Genomic DNA, 19712 nt, shown 5'->3' on the forward strand with positions numbered 1-19712 from the left:
TTCTTCAAAAAAGTCAGATTAAGCAAAGGACAATGTAACAAAACTTTTGAAAGATCTTACTGACCTGTTAGCTAATATAAAATACTCAAGAATACTGGCTGACAGGTCAGGCTCAAAAAATTATAGTAAATGGGGTTACCTCAGGCTGGTAGCTGGTCACCAGTGGTGCTTCACAGGGCCAGTGCTCTTTAATATTTTTATAAATGGTTAAGAGAGGAGTCAAATGTACTTTAAGTGCTAACACTACTAAATTGAGAGGAGCTGTGGACTCCCCTCAAGGGCAGAGAGGTCTGGATAAGCTAGTGAACTGGGCAATCACCAGCTGCATGATGTTTAACAAGAGCAAGTGCCAGATTCTCCACCTGGGACAAGGGTAGTCCTGATTATACATACAAATTGGAGAATAAGAAGCTGGAGAGCAGCCCTGCAGAAAGGGACGTAGAGGTCCTGGTCAAAGGCAAGTTAAATATAAGTGAACACTGCCCTGGCAGCCGGGAGGGCCAACCATGTCCTGGGAGGCATCAGGCAAAGCATCACCGGCTGGTTGAGAGAGGGGATTGTCCCACTCTGCTCTGCACTGGTGCAGCCTCACCTTGAATATTGTGTGCAGGTTTGGGCACCACAATATAAAAAAGAGATTAAGCTCTTAGAGAGAGGAACGTGGTCAAGATGGTGAAAGGCCTTGAGGGAAGGAGTGTCTGAGGTCACTTAGTTTGTTCAGCCTGGAGGGGACTGAGGGGAGACCTCATGGCAATCTACAACTTCAAGATGGGCAGTGGAGGGGGAAGTGCTTATCTCCTCTCTGGTTACCAGTAACAGGACTGGTTACTAGTAACAAGGAAATTGAATGAAGCTGCATCAGGGGAAGTTCAGACTGGACATCAGGAAAAGATTCTCCACTGAGAGGGTGGTCAGTCACTGGAACAGGCTCCCCAGGGAAGTGGTCATGACCCCAAGCTGCCAGAGTTCAAGGAGCATCTGGACGATGCTCCTAGTCATATGGTTCCGTTTTCAGTAGTTCTGCGAGGAGCAGAGTTGTACCCAATGATCTTTACAGTTCCTTTCCAACTTGAGATATCTATGATCGTAAGCTTAGGTATTAATAGAAAAGCACTTGAAAAATCAGATACTTTTATCATAGTAAATTTAATCAGGATTCTAACAAAGGAAACTCCTAACAAACTGTACAGTAACAATGGAAATTTTTAATCAAAAATATATTAAACACAATTTCAGTATTTTTTAATTAGTATTTCTAACCCAAAGCAGAAACTGATGTAACACCCCAAAGGTTCTCTGTCCTGTAGACAAGTAGCGAAGTGCTGTAGTTATACATCTGCATCAGAGAAGACTGCCTGTGGTTCACAACTGATCTTCGTAGAACAATGGTAAAACTGATCTTGGTAAAACAACAAAAAAATTTTGCCAGAAGGGGCAGGTCAGGTCTTGGTACTGTGTCACGACAGGTTGCCTCTCTTTCCCTCTCTCCCTCACCAAATTAGCATCCTGTAGGACCCACGAGCTGATTTCCACTCACTGTGCAGCTCACACAATCCCGGTTGCCAAAAAGAGCAGTTGCTGGTCATCTCCTTTGAGCAATGTGAACTTTAAGAAACCAGCAAAAGCCAACTGCAAAACCGCACCCTACTGACATCAGAACTAACCAGGCATCTCAGGAATCTGATGCAATGAATACTTAATACACCATAGCGAGATTTGCATGTGCAAGATGCTGTGATACATTCAGTACCCTGTACATCCAAAATCAATGCTATTTCATTTATCTTTCTGTACCCCATTCTGACAAAATCGAGAAATGGTGAGTTTGGGTCATTAGTCCTTTTAGAGTTTCACATGTTCCTAAATGTATATGCAGACAAAACAATCATGCTATTACTTACCTCTTTGTGATTATGACTCAAATTATCCCTTTCCTAAAACTTTCATAAAAAACAGTACCTTAATAAATGTAGTAAATAGGATTCCACAAATGAGTCCTGAATATTTTTCACTAGCAGCCTCTTGACTTTCCTCAATCACTGTTCCCAAAATACAAGTTGCTCCATCATGTAAAAAATGATCCCAGACTCACCTAGGTTTGAAATTATGGTGAATTTGGGGTCTTACCGATCAACTTTGCTTTACACCTAATCCAAAGCTACGATCTACTAAAGAGGTGGTCCCGCTTGCTTTCCTTGATCATCTTTGCCACCCCAATTCCTGCTCCTTCTTGAAGCTGGAAATAAAGATTACACACAGCCTCCTTATTGTTAAAACTGATGGATGAAAAGTGGTGAGAACTTGTAAGGGGGGAGAGGAACAGAGTAGGAAAAGGGAACTTTCCCTGCTCAGTGGCTGCCTGCAGTTACATTCTGTAGGGTGTAGTCAAAAACGCAGCAAATACAAACAGTAAAAAAAAAAATAGAATCCATCCTACATAATACTGCTTACTAGTAATGAGTCCTGATATGGAAAACACCAAAATTTAAAAAGCATTTGCAGAACCTGCAATTATAAAAAAATACAGCACTTCTTATATCAAGCAGTTAGAGCTGCTCTAGCAGTCAGAGACTAGAGATAACCCCTTGTGTAATTTTACAGAATTAATTGGAATGTTTAAATTAAACCAAAACAGATTGTTTAAATCATAATTGTGACCAATTTTGCAAGTCATCCCTTTCTACAGTATATATGAAAACCAGATGTATTTCTGCATATGTTGAGGAATGGGAGTTGTGTCTTATTATTTCAATAAAAAATACATAGTTTGAAGTTACACTTATAAGCATCAAAACATAAGAGTGCATACATCACACCGAACAGTTTTTTACAAGCTAATGATGCAAAGGTTTCAAAAATAGTTTGTTGCTTTACAACATTTTTGAAAAGAACGTTCTTTAAAAGGAATATATGTCAACAAGTACAGGTAGGAACAATACAATTGTGGAGACCACAGTGAACAAGGGAACAGCCACCTGAGCTACCTCAAAGGAACACAGTCTTGGGTTCATATCTCCAACAACATATCTCCTCTTTCCCTGCAAAAAGCAGATTTATATACTATGGCATACACAATGAAGAGGATCTAAAAGCATATTTTTGACCTTAGTAGGAGCCCTCTTTGAAGGATTCTGAGAGATCTTGATTGGCAGCATCATACTCAGCAATGAAATGTTTGAGTTCTTCAATGCATCGCTCACCTATTTCATGCAAATTCTGCCTCAGGGCAAACTGAATGGACTTCTCTAATGATGGATCTTTATCAATTAGCATCTTCACTACCATGCCAAAGGTTTCACAGTCTTGTCTGTAGACCTAGAAACAACACATTTTACATTAAATGTAAGACTCTTCACATTAGCATACCAACAGCCCTCATTGAATTAGATCCAAACCAAAAAGGAATATTGGATATAAAGTGAGTTTCAACTGTAAAGCTTATTGGCACTTACCTCTTTTCTGACCTGTACTAATACAAATGTAACTAGCTCAGAACTATCTGGATACCAGACATAACTTTTATTGGATGAAATGCCTTCAAAGGAGATATTAAGTTCCTCTTGCAGAAATATTTAATAAATAATGGTAGAGCAAAGTGTAAATGCTAAACCAGATTTTCATTTCAATATATTTAAACTGTGGCATGTCTAGCAATCTAATCTTTATACAAAGCATCAATAACTTAGTTTGTAATATTTCCTTATACTTTAAATACAAGCTGTGTTTAAATAACGTCACCAAATTTTGTTTGTTTGTTGGATATCTGTTTATTGTAGAAGTCCTTGACAAATATGACTTTAATTAGTTTGGGTGCACTGGTGGCTCAATGACTAGAGAACAGAGAAATCCTGACAGTGGTTTACCTGAACCCATCTGACCTCATCCTGCAGGGAATGAGGAGTTTTCAAGTAAGTTATGCACCACATTTGAGGTGAAGGAACTTCTCATTATCACTGCAACTGTTCTTCTAACAAGCATCTGACTGTGCTCTTAGGAGGTTTTCAAAGCAATCAGTGGCATTTCAAATTTGTTTTTTTTCCAGATTCCAGCTAAGTTTATTAATCTAAACACCCAGAGAAAAAGGAATTTGTCAAAGTCTTTTCAACTGCCAGGTGCAGTTCATTTTCACACCTCTTTGGCCAATTTCCATTTAGAAAATAAATTGGCTTTTTGAATGAAGATAAGTAAGTAGTAATTTTTCTATCTCCATTTTTTTTTGAGGGGAAAAAAGCTAAAATGTTGATACTCTTCAAAGTATGATTACCTTTTAGTATTCTGTACTTGTCTTCGAATTTGTTTTTCACAGATATGTGCAAACCTTTCCTCCCACATTTATCTATATTGTGGACACCAATGATACAACTGTATATAAACAATTCCCCACTATTAAAACCAAAATTAAAAAACAAAGAAAACACACTCACCCTCAACCAAAACCCACCACACTATTGATCCATAAGAACCAGTTTGAGGTCACCTTAAGCATAGTCATGTCAGAGGAGCACTAAAAAAACCCAACATTCTGCACACAAACTAAACTATTCTCAGAGAAACAATGATTGACATGATACCTTTAATAAAGACAGTTCTCAAATGTTTGAAAGCATATTCTATAAAAACAGTCTAAAGCAAGACCCAAACACCGGTTGACAAATAAAAGAAAACCTTTCAGAAGAAACTGATCTTCAGTGGTGATTAACCAATTAAAAAGAAGAGTGCAGCCCAAACCAAACTGGAGCTAAACATCTTCAGTGTGGAAACATTGTGCACACGGGATTTTTTCAGAGAGGGGTTTGTTTTCTTCTTCGTATGTTTAGTTCTTTGGTAGTAAAATACCAGCACAAAACTCAGACTCCCAGAGCTCATGTTCCACAGCAAATAAAACGTGGTACTTGCTAAAAGAACTTCAGAGTAAATTGGGTAACTTTTTTCTCTGACTCTTTCCAAAGAAAAAGCTCAGGAAGAATTGCTGTCTCTGATAAGTCATGTGACAGACAGATGAGATTTTGCTTTGGGTAACTCAGGCCTTTCAAGTACTTGCAGTATGCTTGTTAGCACCTTCACAGGATGATTTATGAAATGCTTTTTCTCCCCAAAGACATTATGCTTTGGGGGAAATAGTTTAATTTTTTTTTTTCTTATTGCATGTCTATTTGTCCTATTTTGTCACCTTCAAAGTGGTCAGACCAAGGATCTGTGAATGATCTTCCACAACTAAACAAACCTGGTAACTCTGAGTCTTCAGAGGACGCTGGCACTAACAGACAGCACAGATGCATTGTCCAGTCTTCTGCACAGGAAGGCACTCAAAGCTACAACTGAAGGAAATGCTCTACTTTTAACTGGTCTTCAAATGAATGGCAAATAGTACTATTGGCTATTCCACTCACACACCACAAAGAACTAACCCAGATGAAATTCTCTGACCTTTAGCATACAAATATTAGCTCAATCTAAGCATATTTTTCTTTAAAACTTTCACAAAAGAAGACTTGGAGGAGAATCAAGAGAGCCATGGTTGCTGCATCTGGAATCAGAAGTCACTTTGCTGTCGTAACAATCTGGATATAAACACCTTCACACAAGAGATGAACGTTTTCAATACTTTATGACAAAAGACTTAAAAAAAATAGAATTGACCTAAATTAGGGGAAGAGGGCGAAGGTGGAGCAGGAAGACAGTTCTAACTACAGAAAACAAAGGAAACAGCTCAGCTTCTCTAACAATAATTGAGCAATTTTCCCTCAAGAAGCTTTCTGCCCCAGCTGCTAATTCTGATCCTCCTGGTGCAATCTGCCTCCTTTCCAATTGTGCTGATAAACTTATTTGTATAGTTGCAATGTAAATTGCATCACTGAGATTATCCCTTTTAAAATTACTTTCCCCCAATTAATGTGATTCAATGATTCAATTCTAAAATCAGATGCATCAGCACGACTGAAAGAACTGTAAGCCATGGTCCCTAAGTGAAAATAACTTCACAAACCAGTTTATATCTGTAGTCAGTGCACAACTACCAACCTTCAGAGAGAAGTTACTATGCTTTACAGAAGGAAATACAGATTATCAATTACAAGAATATAAATACAGAAGATGTTAATTACAACTTAGTGGTACAATCAACTATTTAAAAAATGTGTGAAAGCACTCAAAGCTCTTAAAAAAAGAGGACAGTGGCGTGACATTAAAATCCATCTTTACATAGAATACAAGGAGGATATTTCTGGAGAATAAGCCGAGAATGTGATGCTTGACAAAGGAAGAAAACTGCAGAAAAGACTCCAAACAAGCAAAAGAGCTCTGCTGGAGAAAAATACTGGAAGAACTTCTGCTACAACAAGGTACAAAAATAACCTTATCTTTGAAATTCCAGCTGATACTGATTTTGATCTCAGACCATGGAAATCTCATCTGTAAACATCTGGAACTAAAAGCTGAAAATTATTTCATGTGTGGGGAAAGAGGAAATAATGTTTTTAAAATGAAAACCAAGAAAGGGAATGATACCAATGACATGATTATTCTGTCCAACATATGTCAGATAATCCTGAACACAGCTAGAGCCATAGGGTGATCATTTACCAAGGCTTTAGCATACATTTATTCTCTGACCCAAGCTACAGAACCAGCATAATGGAAAGAGCATGTACGACTTCAGTAAGCAGATGAAGGAGAAGTATAAACAGCTGTTCTATTCCACAATACATAAATATATTTATTTTATATACATATACATGGTCTTCATTTTCCTATGAACCAGAAGTATTTAAGCTGAATTGAAGTTCTCTTTGAAGAGTTTTCCAAAATCAGCACATCTGACATCTGTGAAGTCAATATGCATACTTTTATTTTATTCTCATGGAATTTTAGCTCTTTTTATTGTTACATGATAACAGCTTAGAAGCTCTGGCTGAGATCAACCTTTTGCTGTGCTGGTCTCCATATAAGCACTTGATGCAAATCTAAAGGTGTGATGCACCTGTGACATGTTAGTGAACACTCCTCATTTATTTCAGAAAACTAAATCAAAACTTGCACTTAGAACTGCTTAAATATAGCTAAAAGACTTTTATTTCCCAATTTAACTAGAGAAAAAGAAATGTTAGTCCTCCAGGTGTGAGATGATCAAGCCCTAGAACTCTCCAGGCAGAATGAAACTTTTGAAAACTCCCTGATCTACGTCTATGCTATGTTTTCACAGTTAACCTCAAAATGGCATCAACAGTGTCTTAAATTACAATGTATGGCACTGACATGAAAGGAACGACAGACACCACACACTTCTTTCAGCTCAGCTCTTCTATGAACAGGAAGAAAGAGGGGCAGAAGCAAGCACATACGGACTGCTCAAGTCTCTGACTGCTATATCCCATCTTCAATGATAATCTAAAAATGATCTTTGCTTAAACCAAAGAAAAACGTGTTGAATGGCTTTGCTGATGGGTGATATTATACCTAGCTAGGGAATACCTTGACAACATGCCTACGTCACTCAAAGTCCACCTAATTTCCTTTCTCTGCCTAGCGCAGCCCCATGTTTTTCTCTCAAACTGTTCCACAGCTGCACATGCATTTTGTTCAACAGAGCTGTTAGACAACATAACTATAAGTAATGAGAATGAAAACCAGAACTTAAGATGTCCTCCCCTTCAAATGATTACAGGCTGCAGAAGAGTCATAAGAGTAATCTTGACCTCAAGGTCTTGCATACCTGGCCAAAAATCAGCTTCATTTCAACAGCAAGAGTACACATGATATTCAAAGGGGATGAAGACAACCCTTATTTCAACCCATGCACCAAGTTTACTTTAGCTCAGCTCTACAGTCTGTGCAAAGAAAGGCTTCTGAACCTCTCAAGATGACTCAGAACAGCTAAAACCACAGCATCTCTTCTAAACAGATTTGAAAAATAGGGAAACAAGGAAGAAGTTCCTTGATAACTGGAATGATCTCCAGGAAGACTGGTCCCACCAGGATACAAAAGTTAGCCTTTGCATCTCCCTTGTCCACAGCTCATAGACAGTAAAACTGAGTAGCAAATGAAAGATGCAAATTTCTACTGTCTCAGAAAGGACTCAACTGAATCTTCACTTCTCATTTGTAGAAGAACTGATCTAATGAATGTGCTTTCTTTTATATACAGGTGTTAAAACATTAACTTTCTTCTCCAGCTATGGTTTTGAATGAATATGACACTGTGGCACCTTTTTTTGAATGCTCTTGGCTTTATGTACATGTAAAAGCCTCTTGAATAGGAATCATCAAGAGACTTGCATATGCAAAGCTTGACCAGCTATATGCAAGAGATGGTCAAACTCACTTCAACGCAGAAGGGGGTACTGCTTGCAAACACAAGCGGGACCACCAGACATGACAAGGGCCATATCCATTAAGTGCATGTGATGATTTAGCAAGTGAAATCTATGCCCACGATTTAATCTGTAATTTCAAACCCCTTGCTCTTTTTCATCACAACTTTTCCTCCACTTTTTTCAGCGTTTTTACCATTCAATACATTTACAGATTCATCCAAAACTCTCTTGCCTCCACCAGGGCTCCTTCTTCACAGCAACACAACATGCATCTAAGGCCCCCTGAGCAGCTCCACACTACATCTATACAGCCTCAGTGCTTGTGAGTCATTGCTCATCTTCAGAGATGCCTGTTCTTAGGTCCTCATCCAAAAGGCCAAAGACCCTCAAGGCTCAGTTCACAGAGGGGAAGGAGTGAGGGTTGTGGCTCAGAAACCACGTTAAACAGCCTGCAACCCTTAGATACTAACTCACCTTTGAGAAGACCCAACATGCCCAGCGATCACAATCTGGCATCTGTGATACATGCAAGTACTCATTTAATATATTATCTTTCAGAAGACAGAAGCTCTTCAGTTACCAAGGGCACATTTCCCACAAGTATCAAATACCCCATGCAAGAAGGAAAGAAGCAACATGCTTGCTGGTAATTGTTTGATTTCTCACAAAGGCACAGCATGAACTTGCAGAGCACAAGTACAGCACAAGTTTGAAAGCTGTAGTACATCCCCTCCAGACACCTCAGTAATGAAAGAGCAAACTGTCAGAAATTTTCCTTGCTTCAATGATGCCCCAGGGCCCCCCCTACACCAGGGAGAGGTAACAGCTTTTGTTCCCCCACCTAAACCACGATAGCTGGGTTGGTATAGCCCTCTGGTGGTATAAACCAGCTTATTTCACCTCCTCAGCAGACCTGCTGAGCAGACCAAAATAAGTCTGACAAACACTCTTCTGTGACCCAGTTACATCTATGCCAGGTTTTCCCACCATGGGTAAGACTATGAGTAAAAATTTTTCTTCTACTCCCAACTAAAAGCAATACTGAAAATTTTTGTAATGTAGACTTAACTCTCAATTGATTGCATATGCAGTCAAATTTGCATTTTAATTGTGCCTGTAAGATCTAGCAAGCTGGGAAAGTACTATACAGAATAACATCTGAACCACAAGGGTCACAGTTTTTTCTCTGCCAAAGACATATTTTAAAAGGAATTATTACCTCTCCCCAAATCTCTCTTTTAAATTTATTTACATGTTATCTTGGATTTTTTTTCACCCTGCAAATTAGACTTCATTAACTTACCCAAAATTTACTCTCCTAAAGTACAATAAGGTAATCCTCTACTGAAAGAGTACAGAGAAATTTTCATTACTGCAGTGGCAGTGTAATTGTACTGTTATATTTATGAATACAATATATAAATTTATAGTTCCACAGTGCAAAGAATGCTCAGAACTGTTAAACCATTTGCAGACAATTCTCATGATCAAGACATTTAGAATTCACTTTCAACCAAAATAAACTATTTTTTATGGTTACAAAAAACTAAATTAACATACAAAAAAATTAATGCTTGGTTACAATAGTGGTATACGATTTTTAATTATACAGTATCAACAAGTCTATTCTATTCCTTTCTTAAAAATACACTAACAATTTTTTCCTGAATCTACGCAATATTTTCTGCACCCATTAATCAATGTCTTTATAGATCAACTAGATATTCATTGAAGTGCAAACTGGGAGAAATAAGTTAATTTACTATGTAATAATGAACAATTTCATGTTAATTTGCTACTTACTGAAGTTATGCAAAATATTGAAGTTATTTGCACTTCAATGCAATTCTGCCTCCCTTTCCATTGAACGTTTAAAATGCCTGGTTTAATAATCAGCTTTCAAAATGTAAACCTAAATACCTGACTGAAAGGTCTATTGGAAGCCTCTCATGTGGAACAGATGTCGATACAGCCCTCACTTTAAAAGCAGCATGAATTCAGATCTGGACTCTGCTTTGCCCTCCAGCACCAGGACTGGCCACGTGTCGGGGCAAGAGGGGAGCACAGCACAGCAGGGAGAGGTGCTGGGAGCTGCAGTGCCTGGGAGGAGGACTTTGGGCGAGGCAGCTGAGGCTGGCCCTGGACTCCCCAGGAGCTGGGGCCACAGTGTTTCTGTTTCAGCTGGTCTGCAGCTCCTTGCTTCTAGGTCACAGCATCTCCTTTCTGAGATTTTACTTATTCCTTTGACTAAATTAATCTGATAGAGGAAATGCAGTGTAAAACAATGCCGCTACAAGGCTTCCCCTTCATTTAAAAGTAGAATTCTAGAAAGCAGATGAAAAGAGCTCTGTAAAACTGAGGGGTGGGTATCTATGTCTACAGTAACAAACTCCCCGCTGAGTTTACACATACATTTTAAGGCTGAAAACCCTGAAAAGTTGGCTTGGGTCCTGAGACACAATCCTGGTCTTTTCCATGCTGTGTAATGCACTGGAAAGAAAACATTCAGGCTAAATTATTTACCTGTGTGAATCCATTACTTCCAGTTTAGGTGAAGACATCATCTGGATACTCCTTTGCTTCATACCGTGCCCCCAATGACACCTTTGATATTCTGGTGAAGCCATGGGGTTTAAATGGGATGGAGCCCATGACTGGCTCGGGCATGCCATGTCTGCAGTTGTGCTCCAACAAAGTCACACTGCCTTGTCTTCCACACATCAGCCTCCTCTGCCCATGGCTTCTGCTCTTCTCTGCCCCTCAAGAGCAATCACACTTCTAATCATCCCTGCAGAGAAGCACCACCCCTCCTCAACTCCCTTCTTCTTTTCATGATCCAAACAAAAAATTACATGGTTTTGTGCATTTGCTCAATGCTTATGCAGCATTATATTATAAATCTAAAGATGGGACATACAGCTTTTGTATGACACTGTTGAGGAGACCCAAAGAATAACAGGGTCTCCTATTATTAAATAATAGGAGAGTAATAAAAAAAGTAATAAAAAATACTAAAAAATAGTAATAAAAATAAAAAGCAATAAAAAGGTAAGTCCTCAACAAGTGCAGTACTTGTTTACAGCTCCAGTTACACAACAAGGACAGATCTGTAGAGCAAGGTTGTATGGTTTGGAACAATCAGCAAAAAAACCCCAAGTTAATACTACTTATAAAGCTGTTCATGCAAACTACTGAACTGTCTCAGCAATCTTTAAAGTCAAAGGGAACAGGGAAAGCATCACATTCAAAGTATTTAGCGCAATGCAAGATTAATATTAAACTGCTACAACTCATACTGCCTGGCAATGAAATTTGTATCTGGACAGCTCAGCAACAGAGTTTTCATTTATGAAAACTTACATTTTGCAACTAGTTCCCCATTGCTTTAAAGTTACTACACACAAGTTTTCAATAAAAAGCAAAAAATTATTTTAAATATATTGCTAGGAAATCCATGGATTTACTTTAATATTTTTTAATGCTATGGTGGAGGACTTGACACAAATGTTTAAATGAACAAGAACTGGTACACAACAGAAATGTACATGATTATACACTTCATTTAATGTTACATTTTGGCAAGAGCAAGCGTATTATTACTCCTTCAAGAAATGTCTTGCTCAGTCAAGCAGAAGTAGCTCCCATGTGGGAGAGCAAGGACTATTATGTTACATGGTTTTACCGGAGATAATTCTTTGCTAAACCAATCAGACCACATAATAACAGCATTCTAACACCAACTAAAGGCCCTTGGAGACCAGTTTGTGTGTGGCCTAGATTTCATAGGCTTCTTTACAACAGATGTATTGGATGAGGGTAGTGTTACTTCATATATTAACTTGTGTGTTCCTTAGGTAAAGCAGTAGTAAAAGTTTAAATTCTGCCTCTTACATATTCTTCTTATAGAAAGTGCGTGCCTTCTGTAAGCAGATGAAAAATCTGAATTCAAATAATCCATAGCAATTACAGTTCATCAGTTTCTAAATCTCACTAGGAGCACCGATAATCTCCTGAAGATATATCAATGACATCTTTTCAGCTCATGTGTAAGAATACCCAGCTGTATGTTTAAGAATGCCCAGATACAAACAACTGTGCAGCCAAGTCCAAAAATTGTCTGAAAGAGCAACCATTTATGTATCTAATTATTTCTCTTTGTTCTCTAATGATCTTCAAGTCTAGAAACTGTGTTTTCATAGGAACATGAATGAAAACAAATCCCTAAATACTCTCCTCTCTGACTGATGCTAAAAAACTCCCATTACTTGAAATACACCAGTTCTGGATTAAACAGGAAATAATCAGCTTTATGCCAAAGGAAGGACCTCGCCCTGCAACTTTTTATTTATAAAATACTGAATTGATGGAAAGCTATTTCCTAAATCTGCTCCATGGTAAACTTATTGCTCCATCCAAAACAGGAAGGGTGAAGTTTATCTACAGAAGACTCTACGTTAATTCTCTTGTTAAAAATGCTTTCAGTTATGTCCACTGACCATGAAGGAACACAGTATTCATTTAAGCTTCATCAGAATGGGCTGCATATTGACAGCAACAATGAAATGACGAACCAATCTTTCTTGTCATAAAATCACACAAATATTTTGTATGAAATGTACAGTAGTTCAAGATCCACACCGATCAGCTGTGTTGCAGTCAAGATCAACAATGATGCACTTGATTTTACCAAAAAGTGACTTGTGGTGATTTAGTTTTCCCTCAGTGAAAGTTGTCACACTTTCAATTTCAACAAATATTCTCAGACTCAACATTGTGTTAAGAGGGCTCATTTTCATTAATGAGGAAGACAGAATTTTATCCTGAGGTGTGGATCACCTGTATTTTCTCTAATTGCAAAATGAAAATAAGCAGCAATAGGAAAAAAACAACCAAAAAAACCCCTTTTTCCAACTAAGAGCAACTCCAAGTAGGTTAGCTGCACAATTAACTGGCAGCAGCATTGCTAATATAAATGCAAGGCTGGTGGATCCATGAGTTTAAGAACCAGTACTTATGAGAAGACTTCCTCATCATCACTATAAAAAGAGCAACTTCTTTTTTCTTCTTCTTTAATGGTTAAAAAAAATGCCAAAACAGGTTTGAAATTGCATGCCAAAGGGTAGGTTTTTTTCATCACATATGCAGCATAAAGGAAACACTACACAAAATAAGTAAACTACTGTATGTAATGGACAGTTTTTCAGAAGAGAAAAGCAACAGCTGCAAGAAGAAAACCAATTACTTCGATTACCCAGATTTTATTGCTTAGTTTATGTTAAACCTTACTGCTTCTGAAAGTTTAGAATTACTTCACACATTATATTAGCCTCACAAATCAGTTTTATTAGTGCCTCAATAATGGACCAAACTTTTTTTAATGTCCAAGTCATTGTCCTGTCTCTGCCCTTGAAACAGGCACTCTCATCATTTAAGTACTCACTTCAAATCTAAAATCAAATAAAGGAAAATGACAATTAAGACCATGTTTCTGAAGACTTCTGTGATTTTTCCCTAGCTTGTGTATGGGTGTCTTTTTCCACATGCAGCTGTGACAGCTGAAAAGACTATTCCCCCTTCACAGCTGTCAGTACCCCCACGCCAGAAACCATCACCCACTTGTTTGTGTGAGCTAGTAGGATACAGGACTAAAATGAATTTTTAGGCAAAACTAGCCTTATTAGGTCACATGATAGCATACTGGTTGGGTTGTGGAGAGGAATCATCTATCCTGGGTGAGAAGGTGACAAGCATCTGTGGATGACAACTTAAGAGGACATTTATCTATAGCTTTAGAGTAGTGTGTACAGTCTCCTTGAACTCATCTGGACCTACTCATAGAACTTCCACCTAACCCATAAAGACAACGCATACAGGATCCGTGTTTAGATGTTTGCATATCTTAGTAGGTATCTTCAGTAAAATACAAAACATACACAGAAACAAAATATAAAGCTAGCACAATGGCTGGGGTTGGAGCAGGTCAGAAAAGTTTTATGATGAAGTCTCATTTCTTACTGCAAATATATTCATTCCTTCTGTGTTTTTAGTATTCAACACCCATATCATCTCTACTTCTGAATCTGTTCCCACAATTCTAGCTATTTCCACTTCAATTTGGAAGCAGAAATCCAATCCAAAAATTGGTAAAAACAGAAAGCATGTCTCTCCCCAAAGAAAAAGCCACAAGGAGTAGAGATTGTCTTTTATGGTTAGCAAATCATATGTCTTAGGGCAGTGATTACCAACTGTGGTTCCAAGGGAATGTATTTCTAGAGTTCTGCATTTATTGAGTGGATATACCACTGACTGTATCCCACAGTACTTAGAAATAATTATTTGATAAGTTTGGGTTACAGCTCATAAGTAATACTGAAGAATCACAGCGATTATTCAGTTCAAAAGAGCTTGGGAATCTCTGGTTTTTTTCACTGTGAACTATTTTTCCACGTGAAAAACAAGCCTATTTTGTATTTAAAAACATCATCTTAGAACATTAGCTTTCTACATTCTCTTTAGAAGCCTTTCTTATTGAGATAGTTAAGCAACACTGCAGCATTTCAGCACAAGAACTGTTACCTATCAAACTCATTAAAGGAATGTTGGCCCTGTTCAATCCAGTGTCACTGAACACTTTCCAGAGGTTGTTCAATGGGGAGAACTGACAGAGGACATACTGGGAACAAACTTGGCAAGATATGTGAACACACTCATGACTTTTTGAAGTGTTTGCTTGTCTCCAGATTCTGGCATCCACCCACTGAAAAGCTTTGATTCTTTCTGAGTCTGGCTTCAGTCAGTCCTTACAAGAAGTTTTATGACCATAAGAAGAAAACCAGAATCATCAAATACTGTTCGGTGTTGGATTTTTTTTTTTTCTGAGACAGTTTTTGAGAGCTTTAGCTCTGTATTCTTCAGATAGCTCACAACACCTTTCTGTGATCTGTGACACCTGTAAATTGTGCTAACAGCATGATGCAACAAATCCACTAAATCAAAGAATAACAGAGATATTTCTTGTACTCAAACAACAAAACTCAGAATCACAGAGTCATTAAGGTTGCTCTCTAGTACCTTTAAGACTGAGTCCAAGTGTAAACATAACACTGCCAAGTCCACCATTAAACCATGTCCCTAAGTGCCACACCTACATATATTTTGAATACCACTATGGACAGTGACTCCACACTGCCCACTGGGCAGTCTGTTCCAGTGTTTTACAACTGTTTCAGTTAAGAAATTTTTCCTAATATCAAATCTTAACCTCCTCTGGTGCAACTTGAGGCCATTGCCTCTTTTTCCGTCACTTGTTACTTGGAAGAAGAGGCCAACCCCCCACCTTGCTACAACTTCCTGTCAGATAGTTATAGAGAGTGAGAAGGTCTCCCCCGAGCCTCTTTTTCCCCAGGCTAAACATCCCCAGCTCCCTCAGCTGCTCCTCGCAAGACTTGTGCTCCAGACCTTTCCCCAGTTCCATTGGCTTTCGCTGGACACGCTACAGCACCTCAACGTCTTTCTTGCAATGAGAGGCCCAAAACTGAACACAGGATTTGAGGTGTGGTCTCCCCAGTGCCCTGGGCCTGCTGGCCACACTATTTGTGATACAAGGATAGTATCACAGATACTATAGCAGTCTAGACTCAGTCCTCTTGGATATACTTCATGAAATATCTTATTTACTCTAACTGTAAAACAGGGAGGTTCATTATGGTACCAGTATTTGCTTATTAGTAACAACAGTAAAGCATCATGTAAATTAACAAGTCAATGAAAAAAAATATATAGCTAGAAGAAATCAGCAGCTGCCCTGAAACTGTCAACTTCCTGCAGGTTAAAAATTTGGTGAGTATTAGCATCAGGATTGACCATTTCTGAGATTCAGTTCAGAGATACAGCAAATTCTGCCTCTGGTCAAAATTCCAATGTGTAGAACTTCACTTGGGCAAATCACACAGACAGCTGAAGGTATGGGGGAATTGACCGTTTAACTAAACACTTCATAAAATTTCAAATTACCACCACCTTGTCAATGATTTGAAGAGATTCTCAAACAACTAGAAAATCTGCTAATATCTGCAAACATACTTTTCCATTTTAATCTTACCTTTAGAGATGTAAGTTATAGAGTTTGAATAGTCTAAAATAACTCACTTTAGAGCAGACATCACACCAGGTAATTTCACATCAAACAGCTAAACTCCAGGGAAATAGTACAGTAATAAGGAGGCAATACAAAAGAAGATCTGAACTAGATAATGAAGCTTAAAACCACAGAACTGTATCTTAAAGTATTTATTGAATAAAATGTACTGTTACAAGATAAATAAACTTTTTATGCTGAATCTTTAAGCAGAATAATAGCTGCTGCTGATAAAGTCTACTGATGCTGGATTGATACAGTGTGTTTTGGATAAGAAGAGCGTGGAAAGAGAGCAGTGAAGTCTCTTTTGATAAGCAGAACTAAACAGTTTACTGCCTAAGATAAAAACAGGTTGCTAAAGGTCAAACACTTCAATGCAACAGCCAAAAGAAACAATACCATACCATTTACCTTTTAACCTTACTTCATACGAGATTACCATGTGCTCTCAAAGATACAGAGTAGACAGGGGTTATTTGTGCAAACATATCCTGAAAAATAAGGCATTCCTCCCTTCATGGAGCCTTACAAAACTTTTTCATAAAAAAAAAAAACCAAACAAAATCTCAACACCAAAACTAGTTCATGCTTATAAAGATCTGGCTGAACTACACTGTCTAGAATCAAAATTAAATCAGGAAAAAGTATTTAATTATTTAGAACAGAGCAAGCCAAATTAAATAAAAAAGCACAATGAAAATGAATGACATTTTCTTATTTAAATTAAAAATTCCAGTGGGTTTTCTGTTCTTTAAAATCTCATAAAGGTATAAACATTGCAAACCTTTTATTTTCAAATCAGCAGGTAAGGGATTTTGCTATTTCAAGGATCAGCATCCACAAAGAATTCATTTATATAGTAAACAAAGGATTATTTCATTTATTTATATATTTATTTAAGAGTATCGTGGACTGTGTAGAATAATAACACTAACTGTTTAAAAAAAAAAAAAAAGAAAAGCTTCCTTCTCTAGGGTAAGTCAGTAGCTTACACTCTTAATGAAGAAAACACGACTAACACTTTCCGTTTGTTGGCTGCAATGCTCTGAAACTTGATCCTAAAATTATTGCTTAGTTCTAACATAATCCATTGACTCACATCATATTACCTCAACTTAGTAATAATCTCTTTTTCATTTGTTCACCTCTTCTCTTTGTTCTCCTTAGTTCTCCACCACTCAGCAAACTACACTGAGGACAAAGCCAAATCACTCTTCCTGCATCAAAGACCCTGCAGTTGGTCAATACACATCTAACAAAGGAACCACTGCTACCTCTGACAACCTTCACTTCTGCCACAATTTCATCTGAGTCCTTCCCACTCCTTGGCACGTCTTCACTCGAGCTGTCATATAATCTAACACTCTGAAGAATCAAAATTTCACTGAAAAATACTTCACGTCAATTGAATTATCTGAGCATCTTTATATCAATTTGTGATAGAAATGCACTTACATTTCATGCATTTCTGTCAAATAGTTTGTAAGGGGGATACTTTTGATTTAGATGATCAGTGGAGCATAGAGGGGTGAGAAAGTGATTGTATTAGCATGTGAAACTAGCCAGAGTGTTGTACAATGTAACTTTATTGCACAAGTTGACTGTAAGGCCCATTGTACTTTTAGCAAAGTCAACTAGATGTCTCTTATTATCATAGCTGAGTTCCTCCTTGGCTTGGTTACATTCTGCAAGATAGATACAAATACCCTTGAAACACAATGGTAGAGGTCATACATAGGGGTGAGGAAGGTGATGGAGAGAGGAAGATGATGTGGGCAGGGGTCGTTCGTCCCCTTGCCGTACAGTGGGGCACGCGCAGACTGTTGCCACGAGGTGATGAACAGGCGGTGTTTGGCTGCCACTCAAGCATCACCTTATACTGCGTACTGGCCCTACGTAGTGTAATGTAGAGCTGATAAAATGGGGTGTCAGGACTGCTGGGTTGAGTGATACTCATCCTTCCATTGAGACTGTGTTGCTCTGCGGGGACACCTGCTAAGCATGAGTGCTGACCAGCCGCTGCAGATGCTGGTAGCCCTGGCCTGTCTGTGCAGGTAAGCACAGTTTATTGACAGGAAGCAACCGAGAAAGTAAACACTTTATATCCTTTTTCTTGTATTCCTTTAATTCCCTTTTTATTAACTAATATCGTATCCCTTTAATTTTCCTTGTACTAACTAATACTTTAATAGAGGCTGTTCGTAATATTGTATGAACGCCAATAGATAAAGTAGGTTTTTTTGTAATCTTTTAAACTTTTGATTCTCTTTGCTAATATTTTTTTTTTAACTCTTACTGTAATAAAAGATATTTTGTAGTGCTTGAATGACTGTTGTACTCGTCTTTATTCCAGACATGTATCCTTGCGAACCTGGTACAAAGGTATGTTCTACAATGGCATGGAAATATCCATGAAAACACCTTCCACTCTATATATTATGTATATACGCACACATGTTCTTTCAGAGCTTAAATAGAATATATAATACGGCAGTTTTAAGGAATACAGTAAAAAGCTACCTACTTACTAATTACACATGCATGCTGAGTGAAATCAATTGCAAACATACCAATGAAAATCTCTATCCTTATACACATAAAACCTTATCTGACACCAGGCATTGAGTATTCATACTCGGGTAACATGCTAAGTGACCTTACCTCTTTTAAAATCTTAGTTGATCCACAAGAGATGAAAAAAAGCACAGCACTTTATCCCTAACAGACCTCTGCATATCTTAATATAACTCTTCAGCAATACACACACATCTTTTTTCAAGAATACTTTATACAACCTTAGCAGTAGATGGGATACTTTTCTTTGGGATCACTGCTTTGGCTGCTTACTGTGACACGAGTAACAACTACACACATTAAAAGGCTCCAGAGCCAACTCATTATGATGATACGTGCTTTTCTCAGTAGCAAAAAGTCCATCCTGCTTAAAATAGGAACACTCCTAAACCACAGTTTTCTTGGTGACTTATCTGGGTCATGAGAGACCATATAATTACTTGCTTATCTTTGCTTCTGAATTTAGCAAAAACATAGTTGCAAGAAAACCTCCTTCGATATCAACATAAGGAAAAGGAAAATTGTACAGTGAGCTGTAGTTACACCTACAAGTAAATTTGACAAAAACTAGGAAAAACACTTTAAAAATAATCAGGGCATTTTTGAGTTATGGTTAGACCTATGCTAGGGTAAACAGATTAATAATTTCATTAAAAACTCATTTTTACATTAATTTTTTTTTTTCCTGG

The 19712-nt window shown here is 37.9% G+C and overlaps 1 protein-coding gene across 5 annotated transcripts in view; it reads right to left on the reverse strand.

Annotated features, from left to right (window-relative positions):
• Positions 1 to 1398: 1398 nt before the first annotated feature.
• The window catches only part of PPHLN1 (periphilin 1), a 68050-nt gene continuing 49736 nt past the window's right edge, over positions 1399 to 19712 (reverse strand). For 4 of the 5 annotated variants that reach the window (XM_027893432.1, XM_027893433.1, XM_027893429.1 and 1 more), the window contains exon 11: positions 1399 to 3315. In XM_027893432.1, coding sequence (XP_027749233.1) covers positions 3106 to 3315 — 210 coding nt within the window. In that variant the 3' untranslated portion in view covers positions 1399 to 3105. The remainder of the gene's footprint in view (positions 3316 to 19712) is intronic. The other variant, XM_027893431.1, reaches the window with a different exon arrangement.

Source organism: Empidonax traillii, unplaced genomic scaffold (assembly GCF_003031625.1).
Source record: "Empidonax traillii isolate 1590-97213 ecotype Southwest subspecies unplaced genomic scaffold, ASM303162v1 scaffold388:size1278207, whole genome shotgun sequence".
In the NCBI taxonomy this organism is placed as follows: domain Eukaryota; kingdom Metazoa; phylum Chordata; class Aves; order Passeriformes; family Tyrannidae; genus Empidonax; species Empidonax traillii.